This window comes from Vanacampus margaritifer, chromosome 9, assembly GCF_051991255.1.
Source record: "Vanacampus margaritifer isolate UIUO_Vmar chromosome 9, RoL_Vmar_1.0, whole genome shotgun sequence".
NCBI classification, from domain to species: Eukaryota; Metazoa; Chordata; class Actinopteri; order Syngnathiformes; family Syngnathidae; genus Vanacampus; species Vanacampus margaritifer.
The window spans coordinates 25,207,096-25,226,304 of NC_135440.1; the positions used below are offsets into that span (position 1 = coordinate 25,207,096).

Here is a 19,209-nt window from a genome sequence, read left to right on the forward strand (position 1 = left end):
AAGTAAACACTTGACTGAACTTGATTCAACTCTACTGAACACGACACTTTGCACAAGTCAAAACATCCAAACTGATTAGAATTCAGCACAACACACAGACACCAAACCACACTATAAATTCACTTCGCCACTCACCTCTTCTCAGAGCAACACGCAGCACAGTCATGTTTCTATTGTCTTTTCGAGGCGGATTTCATTCCGCCAATGACTCACGCTGAGTCATTGGCTATCACAGTGTGGAGGAGGGGGGGCAGGAAAACAGGGGAGGGAGGGGGGAGTGAAGAAAAAAAAAAACCCAGGGGAACCCATTTTGGGTACCATGCTGACTCCAGCGTCCGCGGCGGGACGGAGCCAACATGGGGTGTGTTTACCGGTCACAGCACAGACACACACCTGACACACCTGACAGAGAAGACTTAGCCAGAGCGCCGATGCCGTAAGCGTTTGAGTTCCTCTTGAGGCGCGGCAGGATGGACGTGGTGTCCTCCATAGACAGCTGCAGAGAGGAGGAGAGAGGGATGGCGGAGGAAGAGGGAGGAAGGCGGGGTGGGGTGGGAGGGGGGGGGGGAGAAAAGAATAGTATGGACGGTGTGACGGGGCACACAAAGACACCGAGACAGTGTTAGAGAGAGGTGAGTGGAGGGGAGAGGTGATGGAGATGTTGGATTAATACAAATCGACATTGCCCAGAAGGTTGTTGCAAGTTATCGTGTGCTTATTCCGACTGTGCCCGCTTGTACACAGAAAACAACCGACAAGAAGGTGAGGAGGGGGTCGTGATTTGCCAAGGAATCCGCCTGGCCTTCCCATCGAAACAACACGGCGGGTGAGGTGAGGACGTCACAACACTTACATTGATCCCCTCCCACGAGAATTCTGAACGTCCATGCTGAGGAGGAAAGACGGGGGGTGGGGAGAGAGAGAACATTGACATGCGCGGAGGGTCGAGAGCAGGCAGCCAATTGCGACACATCGGGAGATCGCACGTAGGGACATGCGGAGGGAGGAGACACCGGGCCAGGTACGAGACACGGACGGGGGTTTTTCCCAGGAACCACAAAAAGAGGCGAGGACCAGAATGACAGGGAGAAGAGGGGGAGTTGAACAGCCATCAGTTTGGATTTGTTCACTTATGAGGAGCAGGCTGAATATGCGAGGGGGGGGGGGGGGTGTCGGGTTGAATAAGCCGCTTACGCGCACCTGCACCATTGATTGGGGATGCAAAGAGTTTCTGGAGTTTTGAAAGGAAAGTGAATCTAAGATGGGGGATTTTACAAATATTCCACACTGGAAAGATGAAAAGTATTATACTCAAGCATAAATGCAAAGATTTAGAAGAAGTAGAACTTGATCCAATTTTAAATGTGTTTTTGAGCAGTCAGTTATTTTATCGAAGAACAAAAACATGAATGGTGAGTGAAATATTAATATTAAAAATGCCAACAAAGTCTTCATTTGGTCATGTCAGACTCAAAAATGTCAATTCAAAAAGCATCGTCGCCCGCTAAACCTTTTCGTCAGGCATTCTTCATTCGTTATAACAACTTCCACGGAACCTTTTTGTAATATTCAGAATTATGATCAAATTAGCAAATAGTCTGTCATAACGCGGAGTCTGGTTAAAATGGCCACTTCAACCTGAATACAGGAGAGTTTGGGAGAAATTGAGTTTTTTTGTATCGGTAAAAACGGCCTTTTTGGGTCATGTTTTTTCGTTTGGTATTGGCTGTAGAAAATCTGTTCAAAAAACATCTTTTGAATTAAACTTCTCAAATAATGGGGCGGGCCATAGGGAACATGATTTTTTTTTTTTTTGCCATACTAGAATAAAGTGTGATTGCACATCCACTACAGTAGGTGGCACTCTCACTTATTTTTTATTTTATTTTTTTTTATGTTGCAGACAAAAAAAAAAACTAAGTTGTTTTTTTAACTTAAAGCTGCAGTAGGGAACTTTTTCCCCCAAAAATATCTATACAGTAGCCTTTTTATTTGACCATTTATAACTGAAATTACACCTTAGCTGTTCACAATTGCTACTCCTGCAAGCCTCTGGCCAATAGTTTTGGATTCGGGTTTGAATTTCCCGTCTGCGGATGTGACGTCGTGTGCGTGCTGTGTATGTGACAAAGGCTATGTGCAGTTTCATTTTTCGTCAGCAGATGGCAGTAGTGATTCTAAAATGGAATCTTCTTTGTTGAGTAGATTTAAGGTTAATAAGGATACAAAGTTTTGCAGAGGTGAACCTATAACAATTTTGTTTTCTAGACAATTTTACAATGAAGCGGTGTAACTTCTTTATTTCTCCACATTCTCCTCATCAATTTAATTTAGTTTCAAATGCTGACACTTGCCCTTAAAACGCGACTTCACCCGTACAAATGGAAGATTATTGCAGTAGGTTGTTTTTTTTGGGGGGGGGGGGGGGGGCTTGTCGAGCCAGTCGGAGTATCTGCGTGTAATCGAAAGACAGAAAAAGATGTCAGTAGTATCTGATGCAGCTGTCAGACAAAAGAATGAAGCTTGCGGCAAGACCAGTGCGTGTTTGTTTGTGTGTGCGTAGGCCGCCGCTGAGCACAAAGAAGATAAGGCGGGATTTCTCTTTATCAGCTGGACACTAACTGGACCGGGACACCGACCGGGCGGCTGCTGGCGCTGCTGAAAAGTCGATCATCACGGTCACTTTCAAGTCCAGCACCGATCCAGTCAAAGTGGAAATATTCGTGCACGGCCATCCGGATTCAAAGGTGAACTCATTAGAATCTGCTGCTAACAAGGGCAAGGTCACTCTAGGAATACTTCACAAAATCCAATTTGGCGTTCTTTGTAGTCTTTTTATATTATTGGCCACGAGAATAAAAGGAAGTTCTGGGATGGTACAAAATGGCTCTCGCCAAATCGTTGTTAAGAACACTACAAATATACAAATAACATTTTTGTCATGCCAAAGTATTTCATATCACAGTTTGGGCATCATATGCTAATGTTAGCACGAATTGAGCAGCCTTTTATTGGTTGACATTTTATGGTTTGGTTGAACATTGTGGTCAAAATGTTGTGCCGGTTTTCCAGTAAACTTCAACCGGAAGTGACAAAACAACAGCACACTTGGCTTCGAATCCGGAGAACTGTCCAAGCAAGGTGAGTCTTTTCGGGTTTTTTTCGGAGTGATGTACGATATTGTCTCATTTCTTGACAGTGAGAGAGTGAGAACAGGAAGTAAGGAATACTTTGAAATGTCTGTTTTAATGAGTTTGTGTTTAAAACATGCTGAAGGGGTCAAACTAAACAGTACTCAAAATATTCATATAATTGATGACCACTGAAATTTATTGGGAGGCAAAACAAAAAAATGTTTTACTCCCCCCACCCCAAAAAAAAATTTCTCCCAAAATTCTTATAAATATTCAATATACATTTTCAATGAAAAAAAGGACCAAAATGGGGGGTAAAAATGAAAAATAGTGGATTTTTTTTTTTTATCCTTTAATATGTGACTCGGACGCTCTCCAATATCTCATGTCACGTGTGTATCCGATTACATCAGCCGCAAGGGGACATCTTGCAATTTACCTTCATGAACACATTTTACGTGCGCCAATCTTATACTTGACCCCAGCGGGTCCATTTCTGCTTCCGCAATGTCTCCGCCTCCACCGCCCTGATTTGAAAGAAAATAAGGGGAGCCGCTTCGATTGGCCGGGAGGCGGCACAAACGCATTCTTCTCTCTGCGACCAAAAGAAAGAAAACTATGCGCATAGATAGACTGAAAATAGGCCCTCTTATGTCAGTTTACATATCTTGCATGTTAACTCTTTGACTGCCAAAAACGTTAAAAAACGTTTAGTAAAATCCTATGGATGAGTGCCAAAGACGTTAAAAGACGTTTTTTTTTCAAAACTGAGGTGAAACTAACCATTTTCTATTGTTGATTACTGAAAAACGTAATAAGGTAGAAACAAACTTTTTTTTTCTGATGAAAGATGAGAGTCCAATCTTTCATTTGGTAGTGTGTGTGTTTCCATAGTCCAAACACATAATTTTCTGTGGACCTTGAAAGATCAGTCAAAAATGCTTAAATCGGCTGGCACCCACGGCATCCCTTTTCTGAAAACGTCTGGCAGTCAAAGAGTTAATCAATACAGCAACTTCCTGTTCTTTTTTCTTACGCCTTTTTTTCCTCCGGTGTAATCTTTGTACAGGTAGTTGCGTCCTCATTCGTTATTTCATACTCTCATTACACTGGAATGCGTGTGATTTAACACTTGAGTGGTAGAGTGCACCCACTGGAAGGGGAAAAAAAAAAAAAAGTTGCCCAAAAATGATCATGGGTGTGGGCGTTTTTCTCTCTGCAAGGGCACGGCGCATAAATAAATCATGGAATCACTGTGCAGTACATTTGGTTTGAAAAGTGAAGCTGCGTTTTAGTGGAAAATGGCTTCCTCTCCAATGCCCCGTCCCGGAGGAGGAGGGGGAGGACGATGAGGAGGGAGGGAGGGGGGAGCGGGTGTAATGGGAATGCCGGCTGACTTATCAGACATCCTGCGACTGCAACGAGCCAAACGTTGCTCGGTCTTCCGGCGCGATGCCACCCCAATGGCGGCGCAAATTGAAGCGGCTAACACTGACGCGGAGTGCGTTACGTTCCTCGTCTACTAGCATGAGCGGCGGCGCTTGACGGAGAGCTTCAGCCTCTCAGTGAGCTGCGGCGTTGTGAAACCGACTACATCATGTCGGCCATGTTGCTTGCCCGGCTTGTCCGCCTGTGGGAAAAGTTGTGGCAGAAGGTGAATAAGGTCTTACCTGCTCCCCATCCTTCTGGACTGGCACGCCATCTGCTGCTGAGAGCAGGAAAGAAAAGAGAGACAGAGAGAGAGAGGGGGGGGGGGGGGGGTTATTAACTTTCTTTCTTTTGATTGACGTCAGCTCGGAGAGTAAACAGAAGCCACAAGTGAAACATGAGAAGATTTTTGCCAAGGTCAAACGCAGTGGTGGGAAGTCAAAAAATATATACTTTGTTACGGAGTTAAAGTAGTTTTTCAGGTATCTGTACTAGATTTTGTGGATTGATAGTGAAGGAATTTTTAGGAATTTTGTCCTCTTTGCGTGTTCCAAAAATGAAGATAGATTTAATGTAAGAAAAAGACACCTTTTGCAAAAATGATTTAATAAAAAACAGAGAATCTCTGGACAGATAACAGCTTCCGATTACATCACTTAAAAAACGTGGGATTTCAGAGCGTCAAATGTGTCTTCTTCCGGGCGGTGGATGGCTTTTATTGTTTTAGGACCTCCCCTCTTTTATTTGTAGACAAAACATATCTCAGTACTTTTCCAGAGCAGATGGCGTAAACAAGGTCGGATCTCGGTGTATGTATTCGGGACTGAATATGTTATATAGTTGAAGGTTCTATTTTTCCCCATAACAACATCTCACAAACAAGTTGAATCAAATTCACGGTGGCCGTGACTGATGAAGAAAGTAAAAAGTGTGTGTGTGTATTATTTCAAAGCAAATTCTGTTTTCATGACCGAGATGTGCGTGTACAAATAAAACAAGGAATTTTGGACCAATCAGTGTATACCAGCCTAAGGAGTGTGTGTGTGTTTTTGAGACAAATTCTGGTTCAAGGGCTAAATGTGCTTTCGCACAAAACGCTGAGAAGGAACTTTTTTAGACTAAATAGTATGTCCCAGCTTAAGGCCAGACCATACGAGGTCGACATCATCTGCTCTGCTCAGGACACAAAACATTTCGACAAGGTTAATGTGAAGAATTAAAATGTTCATAATGTGTAACAATAGTTGATATATGAAATTAGGTATTAAAAATGTTATAATATCTTTCAATAGGGAGGACAAATATGACAGAAGCGACCTTAACCCGCAGGTGCATTGTTTGATGTTGACGCCTCCAAAAATAAGGTGGACAATTTGTTGTCTGAAAAACATCAAATCTAATCTGAAAAAAAAAAAAAAAGTAATAAAGGGGTATTTTTTTTAGTTGTTATCGTTAGCTAATTTAGCTTTTTTTATTTTATTTGAATGTTAGCAAAGCTAGGGGAACATGTTTTGATAGCATAAAAACCTGAGCTAACGCTAGCTAACGTTTTGTTTTAGTTATTAAGAGCAAAACCATTTTGTATGCAGAAGGGATTTTTTTTTTCTCCCAAGTTATCAAAACGGGTAGTGTATATAATTGGCAGTAAAAATCCATTTCTATTTTTGTACCTAAGTGCATGTGTTGCATTTAGCTTGTACTTGCTAGGAAGTGTCATATTGCTATAATGTGAAGCTAACATTGGCGTATCATCCTATATTTAGCGGCTATAGTGAACAATTCTCAGACAAAAACATAAAACAAAAGTGAATGCTGTGTATTTAACCAAAGTACAAGAATTTACAAAAGTCGGCTAGCTTCATGCTAACACACGAAGCAAAACAAACTAGGCAAAGGCAAACAAAACTAGCATCAATGTTGCTGTATTTATGAATCGTTAATCAACTTATAGTGAAACACAAGTGGTAGCAACACAGTTTGACAAAGCATATAAACAATACTCACGGGCATTTAAAAAAAAAAGTTATATTCAGCTTACCATTAGTTGTTTGTACGAATGTGTTCTACTGCCCCCGGTGGCTAAATTGCATACACCTGAATGAGCAGCACATTGCCCATTGAATTATCATGATTCCCAACCTGTTTAATTCTTCACAGCCAACATTTTTGTTGGCGCTGAATCGGATTAATCGCATTTCAATTCATTTCAATGGCAAAAGATTATTTGCGGTACGGTGCAAGTGTTTTGAGTTCGGAGCATGGCCACGGAATGATTTCAACTTGTAAGTCAAGGCGAGTCTGTCAAACGCTTATAATCCATCCATCACCAGTATCATCACATGCAAGGTTATTCCAGACGCCCCAAAGACAATTCTCTGCCGACCAATCAGAACCCAGCGTCCAGCTCCGCCCTTTAAGTATCAGCGCCAGTCCATTAGAAGTTTCCAATTAATGGTCAATGAAAAGAATGTTAGATCAACAATAACTCATTTACCAGACCCTCTTGGTTGGACAAATTAATGTTATTAGCCCCCCACCCCCCCAGCTTTCCCGACTCCTCAAATCCTAATTAAAACATTGGTTTAATTCGATAGCGTGTACTGGTAATTGGGTTTAAACACAGCTACAGTCTCTAGGTGGCTGCTCTCTGTATCGAGTGCGCGTGTGCAACCCTCAGAGGGGCGCACTCCGGTGTCAGCACAGCGTTTGTGTTGCGGAGGCGACGGTGTAGCCGGCGCGGCGTTTGGCGATGACGAGCAATTCCTCCGGAGCGCTCGTGAGACCGGTTTGGCTCGGCGGACGGCCGGTGATGTCTGTGACCCACTGACCCAGTGATTGGGAAAAACATCAGCTGCGCTCTGTGTCTGCCGGCCTCTGTGATATTAGCCTCGCCTCTCAAGTCCATCCAGTCCGCAATCGGATAACGGCGAGGGCGCGAGATGAGGGGCAAAGACTCGGGGTCCAGAAAAGTGACCCTCGCCAATTTGCTTGGCCGTGATTTTGATTTTAGGGGCTCCCAAATCTGCAAGTGAATCATTTGTGGAGCAGTTACTTTGCGCATTAATGACGTTTTATTTCCACTCAATTTGACCCACTTTCATCGCAGCCCACTTTGTTTGATTCTTCTTCTTGTCGGCGTGCAACATTAAACAGCTTATATATGTCAGAACAGATTTTGTTCCACTTTTTTCACGCATGCGGTCACAGAAAACAAACACTTAAAGAAGACCTCGGGGTCGTTTACACTGGAACGTTTTCAAGTCAAATTGAATTGGGAAAACCCGCGTGTCGCTCAAGATAACGAGCTCGATAAAGCTTCTCCGGCTAAGCACATTTACTGTGACCGGCTGAGAAAAGTAACTCCTTTAACTTTATTAACTAAATTCTCATCGCAGCGTATTCGATATTTTCTGTAGATTGGTTTTTTACAAGATTGTGACACCAATGTTTAAGAAAGGAGGCCCTCGGCATTAGACATCGTAGTCGTTGCTATTTTTGCAAAGATATCGTACTCGCTAATTGACAGCACGCTGCAAAATTGCCGGCTGTCGAGAGGTTTTCTGTCCCCAAATGCAATTCAGCCGCCAGTTTGAAACGCTTTATGTCTGTCACACTGCTACGACGGGTGGGACAATTTTACGCGATCCATGGGAAGTTCCTCAAAACGGGATCTGTTCTTGACTAGGCGGCGGAAGGTCTGCTTTTTACCTCCACTGACGAAAAGTCCGAACTCCTAGAGCAGGCCTTCTCAAACCGACAAAGCTTTGTACCACTAACGTCACTCGGCGAGCTATGAGCGACGATCTCCGAATGATGCTGCGCCTGAAACAAAAGTGACCCCCCCCCCCCCCCAATTAGAATTTTTTTTCGTGTGCCTGTGAGAATTGTCACATTCTCCATCCTAGTTCATCCCAAGGGTGTTTGATGGGGTTCCACACCAAAGTCACCCAAGCATACCTTTTTGAGGACCTTTCTTTGTGCACGGCGAACGTTAGCCCACCTCTCACCCAAATCCAGCACGGATAGTCCCTCTCTCCTCCGTGACCCTGAACCGGATCGGCGCTATAGAGGATGAATTCATTCTACTTGTCAGGTGGTATCCAATAAAATACAGCGATATGCTTTTCCGGTTACCTGGAAAAGGTGTCCGTCCTTATTAACCGAAAATATTACTCTCAGCAAAAACTGCAAAAGAAAGCGCTTATGATCCGTCTGAAACGTTTGCAAATTTTTACCATTAGAGCTGAACTGCGTGTGACCCTCGTCGGATTAGTCAGGCGTGCCTCATTTTTGAGCGCCCTGGAATACGGCGTGAGACGCTTCCTTATGTCAGTAAAACCTTTTCGGGCTGCGAGGAAGAGGAGAATGCCCCAGATTCTTTAAACATGCCCCGCAAACGTAATGTATGCGCACCCACATACTATATCGGGCCGGCGCAATTTATCTGCCGCTGTTTGCCTCGCTCACTTTTTTTTTTTTTCCATTTTCTCTGCTCGCTATCCTGCAGCCTTGTTTGTCCAATTAGCGGATTAGCAGTCACTCTCCGCTCACATAAATCACAACTCAGGACTTCTGTTGCCTGCAGTCCCCTCCAGCCCGTGGACCGCACCGGACCAGCGCGTTAAGTACAATGCGCAAACCTTTATAATATCTTGAGTGGGCCTCGTATAGGATGACATGGATGCATTTGTGAAATGATCCACGATGGTTTCCATGTCTCTGTTCGCGATTCGTCGGACTTGTTTAGGCTACGGGCTCACAACGTCTCCTCGGATGACGGGTCAGTAGTCATTAGCCAGCATCGCTGCGGTTTCTAAGGCTATGGCACGCTCGTGTGTCTCCGCATCCCGTTTCGGTGACGCTCAGCAGTCGCACAGGAGAAAGAGGAGAGAAAGAGAGGCGGGATAAAAAAGCAGCAACAACAACAACGGGAGCACATGAGCAGATTTTCCTCCCTTGGCGTTCTCTCTCTCCTCCCCCGCATATACAACGCTACGCCGCTGGATAACCCCCCCCCCTCCCCCTCCCCTGCAGTCATGGGGGAGAGCCTGCTTTAGCACGGCCGAGGCGGGCTGTGAGGGAGGGGGGTTGGGGGGGGCAAAAGAGGGAGCGGCTCAGCCGTGCGTAATGAATGACCAAAGATCTGCAGCGCTTGCACTGTCAACTCCTGCTCGGACCGGAGCGGCTTGACGGCTCCCGCTCAAGTGAGAAGCACTAGACTGTCATCTGTCTTTTCTTGACTCGCGCTACCCCGCAGCCACACCGGTGAGCAACGGGGGGGGGGGGGGGGGGTGTATCTGCAGCAAAGCCGGTTGCTACGGTGGGGCAATGGCTCGGATTGAAGCCCCCTCGCAGTGATATGTGCAGATGCTGGCTTAGTGAGAACCCGGTTGAGGACTGGCTGGCAAACGGCCGGGGAAGTTTGGCGCGGGGAAAAGTAAACGTGCCTTTGGAAAGACACAAAATTGCAGGGGAGGGATGTGAGATGTAAAAACACAGCGCGAGTCATTAACTTGGGGGGAGGGGGGGGGGTATTCTGAAACGACACCAGGGGCATGAAAATGGCCTCTGGGACGCGTTGATAGCCACGATTGCCGGAAGGTAAATATGGCAGAGACTCATAACCCTCACACTGCACTTAGTGTGGTAACCAAAAACCTGTGGAAAGACGCATCTCGGCTTCATAAACCTCCCGTAAACATCCTAATGGCCTGCTAAATTTAGAATGAACATTCCAAGCTGATGTGAAAATGTCATCCAATTTGGTTCAAAGAAGCCGCAGAGGACAAAAATCGTCGCGTGATGCGCGAGGCCCGATATCACGTGCCGTCTTTGTTTTCTTGCGAGCTGAACAGCTGCAAATAACAAAGACGCAATTAGCGCCGGTCACACACTCATGCTGAGTGCGTGTGCAATTGCACAGAAATTCATAAACACGCTCCGGCACAACATTGCAACACCCCCAACGCCCCTCAGATCGCTCGGCGGATACTCACGCGGATCCGATTCTAGCAATGAAACCGGGCTCTTTCGCAGCATTATGTTTCATTTTCAGAACTCACTCTTGAGGTTGAGTCACATTGTTTACAAAAAAAAGCATCATGTGCCCACACACGAACCCCTTCATTCTGATTTGCCACTTAGGCTCAAACGCTCCCAACGATAACAAGTGCCAGCCCACGTATTGACGCCTTCGCGTTTAACATTCAATCATGTGACACGCGGCGTTCGCAAGAATCCGCCGGCGATGCCCCGCCGCCACGGGCGCTATCGTTCAGGTCCTTGGGCGCAAGAGCGTACGTGCGGGTGAGGGTCATTAGGCCTCGCCGTGCCTCATCGTTACCTCAATGACTCATTCACCTTGAATATGTTGATGCGTGCAAGGCTTGGCCAAATTGGACCCGAGCCAATCAGTCAGCCTCCGGCTCAGTCTGCCAGATTTGCCAGTTAACAGCAGGGGTGCGTGGCAAACGTGGCACTCTACTGTTTTTCTTATATATATATATATATATTTATTTTATTTTTTATTTTTACCAAGTGTGTGTACGGTCACGCTGCGGTGGGTGCGTTGTGTTCTTTTCAATGTGAGTGGCAGCGAATTCCTCTCTTGTGATGCAGTTACAACAACAACAACAATACGGGACGGAGCGGTGAGGAACGTAACGACACGCGCAAACCTGACACATAGAAATAAAGCCTGCAAAAAAATATGAAGTATGGTTTGGATGTACAAGAATGGCCCCCCGGGCACGACCGCTTTTGTGTTGTTTGGGCAGGGTACTTCAAATTCATGGCTACCTTGATTATGTTTTGCTAATATTCGGTAAGTATCTGATTTTTATCCCATTTAGAAGAAGTCTAATTATGATCTGAAGATAATATATTAGTCGATGTTTTTCTTTTCACGCTGCCATGATGAATATCCCCCCCCCCAAAAAAATGTCAATCCATCCTAAATCCTGCCACTACATGTTTGTTACGATGACATCTGTCATCAGTGTTAGCGGTGACATTTTTTTTTTTTATTGTAGTGCTCAGCAGTTAACTTCTTTTACGATTGTATAGAACAGTTAAGAACATTAAAAACCGTGAAGCATGAAGTTCATTCCCCAACAGTAAAGCTCTCTTCATTTCTTTAAACACTAAGCCTCAGTGGGGGTGGGGGTTGTTATACCGTATTTTGGTTTAGTTTTATAATATAGACGGTTAAGAATGTTCAACTGTTGCTTTAAAGATTGTCGGGGAAGTGAGCTCAGTTTTTATAAGCGTGAAACATTTCAGCCGTTTATTGTAATTTGTCACAGAACCTATCAAGGCTCAAAATAATTTTGTGTCTCTAAAATACTGAATAGCAAAACTGAGAATCAACCACGGAGACATCCTAAAAAAATCTTCGCTAGCTAGCTAGCAACAAAGTTCGACTGGCTACGATAAAGGGAGAAGCCATGCTAATTGCTAAGCTAACCTAAAAATGACATGGCTAGCGTGTTTAGCACTGAATTATACGCTTGGGTGATAGTCTGGAACCACATCTAAAAATAATAATTATTGCACCACAAAATTAGAATGTTACTCCTTAAATGAAGTCACAAGTATTTTTAAACGCAAAGTACCAGAACAACGCTTAGAAATGTCCCTGTATTGTTTGTGTGTATTGAATTGTGCGAAACTGAATAGCAAAACTGAGAATCAACCACGGAGACATCCTAAAAAAATCTTTGCTAGCTAGCTAGCAACAAAGTTCGACTGGCTACGATAAAGGGAGAAGCCATGCTAATTGCTAAGCTAACCTAAAAATGACATGTCTCGCGTGTTTAACACCGAATTATACGCTTGGGTGATAGTCTGGAACCACATCTAAAAATAATAATTATTGCGCCATAAAATTAGAATGTTACTCCTTAAATGAAGTCGCAAGTATTTTTAAACGCAAAGTACCAGAACAACGCTTAGAAATGTCCCTGTATTGTTTGTGTGTATTGAATTGTGCGAAACTGAATAGCAAAACTGAGAATCAACCACGGAGACATCCTAAAAAAATCTTCGCTAGCTAGCTAGCAACAAAGTTCGACTGGCTACGATAAAGGGAGAAGCCATGCTAATTGCTAAGCTAACCTAAAAATGACATGGCTCGCGTGTTTAACACTGAATTATATTATTGGTTATAGTCTGGAACCACATCTAAAAATAATAATTATTGCGCCACAAAATTAGAATGAAGTATTTTTAAACGCAAAGTACCAGAACAACGCTTAGAAATGTCCCTGTATTGTTTGTGTGCATTGAATTGTGCGCACTGGCAAAATCCAAAGCGCTTGCACAAAAAGGTGACTTATCAAGATGTCCCACATTCCCGCTATTATTTCCATGTTGCTGCGGCAGCTTGCCTGCGCCCGAGCCGTTAGATACACAGCGCAAACAATGCCCTGATTTATGCAATGATTGATGTTTCTAGCACTCGCAGGTATCATGTGACCTGGTAAATGGATACGGGAAAACGCTTGTGATGTGTGGTCGCCGGCAACGCTACTGCTGATAATATCAACGGCAACGCATCCAATGTGATCCGCGCGGCCGGGACAGTATGAGAACCATTACTAATAATAACGGCTTTGGTAGTTTTGCTCTCAATGAAGCGTGCGTAACGCTGCTCAAAAGCTGAGGACAAATATTGGACAGATTTTCTTATCAGATGTTTTTGTGTGCCGCTGCTCGCCGATGAGGTGAGAAGGAATTTGTGCCTCGCATCGACTTTGTTCTCTGAAGGGGTGATGGATGCCCTGCGCATCAGCGTCACGTGACCCCCACGCAGACGCAGGCTAAGTAGATGTTAAAAGGCACAAGAGTGAGTCAATAAAATTCTTAGTTTACGACAATCAATTCATCAATGCACCAGACGGGAGCCGCGCGTGTCAATTGGATTCAAGTGAAGTGGCTGTTTTACGTATTACGGGACTTTTCAGACAGTTTTTGCTCCATTTTAATTTGGCATGCAGTTATCTTAAACAACAACAAAAGCCCAGGGTGAGAAAGGGAAATCCAGAGATGATCAACATCCACGCCAACCGACGTCTTATTGATTTTCTCATCCATTCTACAAATGTATTATAGCGGCACTCACTTTCGCGGAATAATGGCTTGAGTAGAATAGAAAAGAAAGCCTTTATTGTCATTTAATGGTTTGAGCTTCAATAATGAACCTGAATAGAAAAATAGTTTTGTACTTCCATGTTTGTTCAACCATTATTTTGTCAAAGAGCGCATATTATTTTCAACACTTTAGATAGGTTGATAATTTATTTAAAAAAAAATAACACTCGCGTTTGAACCAGGGTTAAAATATTTTTGTATTTTACAACACGTTTGTTATGTGTTTTTTTTTCTCTTGAAAATGCTTAGTTTCAGTTTATTTTTATCTGTTTTAGTGTTAGTTTTAGTTTTTTCCGTATATTTAATGTTTGTCGAATGTAAAAAAAAAAAAAAAAAAAAAATTTAAAGGCCACTATTTAATGTGCAATCAAGTAAATAACGTAAAATGATTGACCTTCCTTCTTGTGTATGGATGTACAGCAATACTGAAATATTTCAAATGAACCCTGAAAGCTCATGTGTGACATTAATTGGCAAAAACAAAATACTTTATTGCTACATTTAGTGAGTTTTAATTTATTCTATAAACATAACATGTAGTTTGTAGCTTCATTTTTATTTAAAAGCTTTTTGTTTTTCATTTTATTTTGTTAACGAAAATAAATGATTTTTTGTTTTCAATTTTAAGTTTTTCGTTAACTATAATAACTTTGGTTTCTAGAGACACGGCAGCTGTTGGTGTCGGGCTGTTGCATTAAGTTTTGTTTTTTCAATTGTAGTTATTTCCTTCGTCTTTGTTAACTATAGTAACCTTGGTGTGGACTGACTAATAGTATAGGTTATATGTGGAAAAAATACTAAATATTCACATGGGACGGCAACGCTTTGCTAACAATACTGAATTATGCAGCGCCAACGGCAGGAAGGCAAACGCGTTATTTGTGCTGTAGCGGCAAAGTCATGAATGTTGAATGTCCAAAGTAGTAAGGGATGAGCGTCGGTGCGATTTTGAGTTCAGTGCGGTGATGGCATGTGGGAAGAAGCTGTCTGAGTCTGTTTGTTGCGGTCCTGATGGACCAGTAGCGCCTGCCAGAGAGCAGCGGGTCAAAGAGGTAGCGAGCAGGGTGGCTGTTGTCACTTGTGATTGCCTCAGCCTCTTCCTAGGTAACGAGACGTGAAGATGTCCTTGGCGGTGGGGAGGGGCCACCCGATGACCGTCTGCCAAGCCTCTTTCCTTTTTTCCTCGGTTCAGTCGGGGGAACCACACCGTGATGCGGCAGGTCAGAATGCTCTCCCAAGGTCGTGCGGTAGAAGGTCACAGGCGGCTTTTGCTACAGATGTTGTTTTTTTTTTTTTTGCTCAGACGCTACTGGGCTTTCTTGATGAGGTGTTTCCGGGACCAAGAGAGGTCGAACGAGATTGTGGTGCCCAGGAAGGTGAAGGCGTGGGCGGTCTCCATGTGGTCCCCACTGAGGGAGAGGGCGGCACGTCTGTCTCAAAGTTATGAGGTTTGGCTTTCAAATCTCGACTCCAGTCTTCTATGTTAAGCACGTTGACCCCTCTGTGCCCGCCTGTTTTTTTCTTTTGGGTACTCAAGACGTCCTCCTCCGCCATTCCGCAAAAATCCCCTGCTAGTCTAGGCACGGAATTTGGATTGATTTTGCATTTGTGGAATATGTATTAAGCAGAAAAAGACACCTGGTTTTGTCCAGCTCAAGAGCGGCCATTTTGTCTCGCACATTCCGCCGACTGAAAATGACATCACAGCTTGTGAATGGTCACATGGCAACCCCCCTCCCCCCCAAAAAAAACCCCCAGTGATTAATAAAAAAAAAATAATATGGAAAATTCAAAAGCACCACCGGATTAACCTGTTTGCTGATGTAGATATTTTTTATTTTCTCGGGGAGCCACATATTGGAGGTTTATCAGCGTTTATTGAAGAATTATTTGGGTATAACAAAAACGAATTTCCCCCCTTTATTTTCCCAATGCATTTCAATGAATGTCATATATCCATCCATCCATCCATTTTCTTAACCGCTTATTCCTCACTAGGGTCGCGGGGGTGCTGGAGCCTATCACAGCTGGCTTCGGGCAGTAGGCGGGGTACACCCTGAACTGGTTGCCAGCCAATCACAGGGCACACAGAGACAAACAACCATACTCACAATCACACCTATGGACAATTTGGAGTGTTCAATTAACCTGCCATGCATGTCTTTGGAATGTGGGAGGAAACCGGAGTACCCGGAGAAAACCCACGCAAGCACGGGGAGAACATGCAAACTCCACCCAGGAAGGCCGAAGCCCGGACTCGATCTCTCGTCCTCTCTTGTGTATATTTCGTGAATTATATTTCGCTCTTCCTGGGCCAGCACATACATTTGTTCATATTCCAAAATGGCATTTTTGTCTGGAATGGGGCGAAAAATTGTGGCTGCCAATCAGTCCAGGTTGTAGCCCCGCCTCTCGTCCAAAGTCAGCTGGGATTGGCACCAGTTGGCCGGCGACCCGAATGGTAGACAAGTGCTATAGAAAATGGATGTCTGGATGACTTCCGTGTTTGGCAGTGGTTGACTTGCTACTCGCTGACAGTATGAATGAGTGTGAATGCTTGTCTGGCTCATTACGTGCTCCGTGATTGACTGGCAGGCTGCTAGTCTGCCTTTCACCCAAAGTCAGCTGGGAGAGGCTCGAGCTGACCCAAGAACAAGATAATAATAGGCGTAGAAAATGGACGGCATTACACGACACTGGTTTTGGCTAGTTGGGACACTTCTATCAGCCTTTTGACAAAAACGATCAAATTGAAAGAAGACACTGCACTGCTATCAATTTAAAAGAGCAGAAACGTTGCCGACGACTACTACTACAAATCCACGGTATCCTGGTAATCTAAAATAACAATCTAACAAGCCCACTTCTCAAAGCCAATTGCACTTTTTGTGTAACAACAGAACACAACTCACTGTTCATGCTTCACAGTGGTTTTACACAATGGCCTGATTTTGGGAGGAAATTGCTGCCGCTGATGCAAGGGAATGGCGACAAAGCGCAGTCTGACTTAACGACGGAGTTGCCGTACAGACACTCCCGCACAAAAGCCAGACCCGACCGGGCAGCCTGTCGCTTCCCTCCTGTTGATCTCCGCTTGGCAGCTCGGACTGCAGCGGAGAAGCCCGATCAATAGTGCACACGAAAGCTATTCTCACCCAGGATAAACACAAGCATGCCTCCACATTAGCCTGGCTGCTACTGCTGAATCGGGTGTGGGGGGGGGGGGGGTTACATCAGCATCGCACCGGGTGCAGACGCAACCTGTTGGAGATGCTATCGTCTCCATTGTGAGGCTGGTGTGTGCGTTTCAACATGGATCGATAAAAGCAAACGGGCTCCTTTCACACATGCAAACATGTTCAGCTCAGAAGTCGCAACACTGCAGTCAAAACTAATGCTAATGTTAAAGTTGGAATTACAGTAAACTATGCCATCAATATAAAACCATCAAAAACGGTAATTGAGCATACCTTATTGTGCTGTTCATAACCTTGACATGGACGCCAGGTTACATAATTCTAGCGTAAATGCTAATGAAAAAATGCATTCGGCCCAAATAGTTGTAAAAGATATATCGCAAGCTGAAACGTTCACCTACTGAAGAAATGTTTCCCATTGTAATGAATGGAAACAGAATTAATCCGTTCCAGCCACGTTACGCTTACCTTGTTTTTTATTGCCTACTTGAAAATAAATAAAGTACAACACAAGAAATGAAAACACACATAAATTATGAAGAAAAATGTTGCGCTCATTGGCCTATCACGGCTTTGCCTTCAAAATAGAAAGGCTGTACAGTATCGATAGTCGGCTAACGCTCTTTCTCTTTTGTCCACATCAGCAATCGTTTTCCTAACCCTTCACAATTTGACATATTTGATTGGTCAAAACAGTCGCTCCTTCGCATTTATTGCCTCTTTGAGTAAGTCGACTAGTCGTGCCTGGAAAGCGACGCGCGGAAGAAACTGTTCTCATCTTAAGCTAGCACCTCCTGTTTTATTTATCAACAGGAATACATTTAGACTTTCTAATAACACTTTGGCTAGCACTTTTGAGTTTCTGCGAAGGTAGGCTAATTGTCGTAGCAACGGAAGAAAAGCAAAAATGCACACCTGAACTTGCGACAACTGTTCGAATGGGATTCCACTCTGACGGCAAAGAATTATGATGGCGACCCGAGGACAGTGATATGTATGACCTTTGCCCTGGCTACTCAGTTCAATATGGTTGTCATGTCATTTTAAACCATCAGTGAAGATTTTTTGTTGGCAACAGTTTAGTTTGGCCCTTGAAACAAATGTATCCAATTTCCCTGATTTGCTCTGAACAATTGATTCAAATTAGAGCTTGACCCTGTCCCTGAACGCTTTGTGGATTCATCGACCTTACAGGTTCCACTTGACTTTTTATTCCATTTTTCATGATCACAGCCCATCGTCAGCTCCTGCCATTTTAAAATTGGCTGCGGTGTCTTTTTGTATTATTTGGCCTCTTTTTGATGAATCGCATTAACAATGAGGGTACGCATAACGTCGCCCTTCTCATCATCCCCGCCAGCTCTTTTTGCAATTCCATTATTTTCCGACAAACTGGACTCGCTTGTCTCTTGTCTCGACCCCGACCTTGTGCTTGTGCCTCAGCTCTCTACAAGGTGCCAAATGCTTAAATCAGGCAGAAATGAGCTCGTGCTGCATTGAGTTTGCGGCTGCCTCTTGCCCGCTCCCGCCTTTTTCTTCTTCGATGTGCTCGAGCTGGATATTTTTAAAGCACCCCTCATCAAGAATTTACCTACTAAAGAATACACACTCACACGCACATTCACATACAAAATAAAAATTAATAAAAAAATATATATAAATATAAAAAAAAAAAAAAAGAGAGAGCAATGATGATGACATGTCAAATCGGTAAAATTACCCAATGGAAAAAAAAAATTTTTTTTACCTCCAGATGAAAAAAAAAAAAGAGCTGGATGAGACACTGCAAGTCCTTCTACCTGCTCGGGACATGCTTGGGCCCCGCGTTCATGGTGACATTGCTCCTTTGCCGTAAATAAGTTGAAGAGCTCCTGGCGCTAAGTGGCACATGAATATTTAACGGCAAAGGAAAGTGTGTTTATTTTTTGCCGTTTGAGTGCGACTCATTCTTCCCGCGCTGAAACATCCCGACAAACAGTTGCTCGTCTGGACTCTGGAGGACTCTCACCTGAAGCCTCCCATCTCTCCCACAGCCCCCCCCCCCCCCCCCCCCGCCTGCATATATTTGCCCCTCCCTCTCTCCATCGCCATCCGGCCGTCTCCCTTTCTCCTTGCCTGCCGGCGCTCCCAATTGCGCTTGTCTGATGATCCCGGCCTCATCCCTATGATTGCCGCAAATAACAACAAACTGTGCAAGCGCCTCCGACGATGGCATTATCACTTTTCCTTTTTTTTTTTTTTTTTTTTTGCCCCCTCCTCTTCCTGCCTTCCTTCCTCGGAGCCATGCCGCCCTATAAATA

At 44.1% G+C, this 19,209-nt stretch overlaps 1 protein-coding gene and 1 long non-coding RNA gene across 11 annotated transcripts in view; one reads left to right on the plus strand and one right to left on the minus strand.

Annotated features, from left to right (window-relative positions):
- fam131bb (family with sequence similarity 131 member Bb) overlaps positions 1-19,209 on the minus strand; it is a 34,109-nt gene that overhangs the window by 13,652 nt on the left and 1,248 nt on the right. The window contains exons 2-4 of one of the 9 annotated variants that reach the window (XM_077576329.1): positions 4,805-4,842; positions 854-889; positions 394-496 (exon numbers count right to left, since the gene is read on the minus strand). In XM_077576329.1, coding sequence (XP_077432455.1) covers positions 394-496; positions 854-889; positions 4,805-4,842 — 177 coding nt within the window. The remainder of the gene's footprint in view (positions 1-393; positions 497-853; positions 890-4,804; positions 4,843-19,209) is intronic. The other 8 variants (XM_077576331.1, XM_077576330.1, XM_077576335.1 and 5 more) reach the window with 8 other exon arrangements.
- Positions 643-14,932, plus strand: LOC144058098 (uncharacterized). Of its 2 annotated transcripts, XR_013295383.1 has the most exons (4): positions 643-831; positions 2,564-2,747; positions 3,073-3,141; positions 14,817-14,932. It is a non-coding gene; the product is annotated as an uncharacterized LOC144058098 (long non-coding RNA). The 2 variants fall into 2 exon arrangements; XR_013295382.1 differs by lacking the exon at positions 14,817-14,932 and having other exon boundaries at positions 3,073-3,691.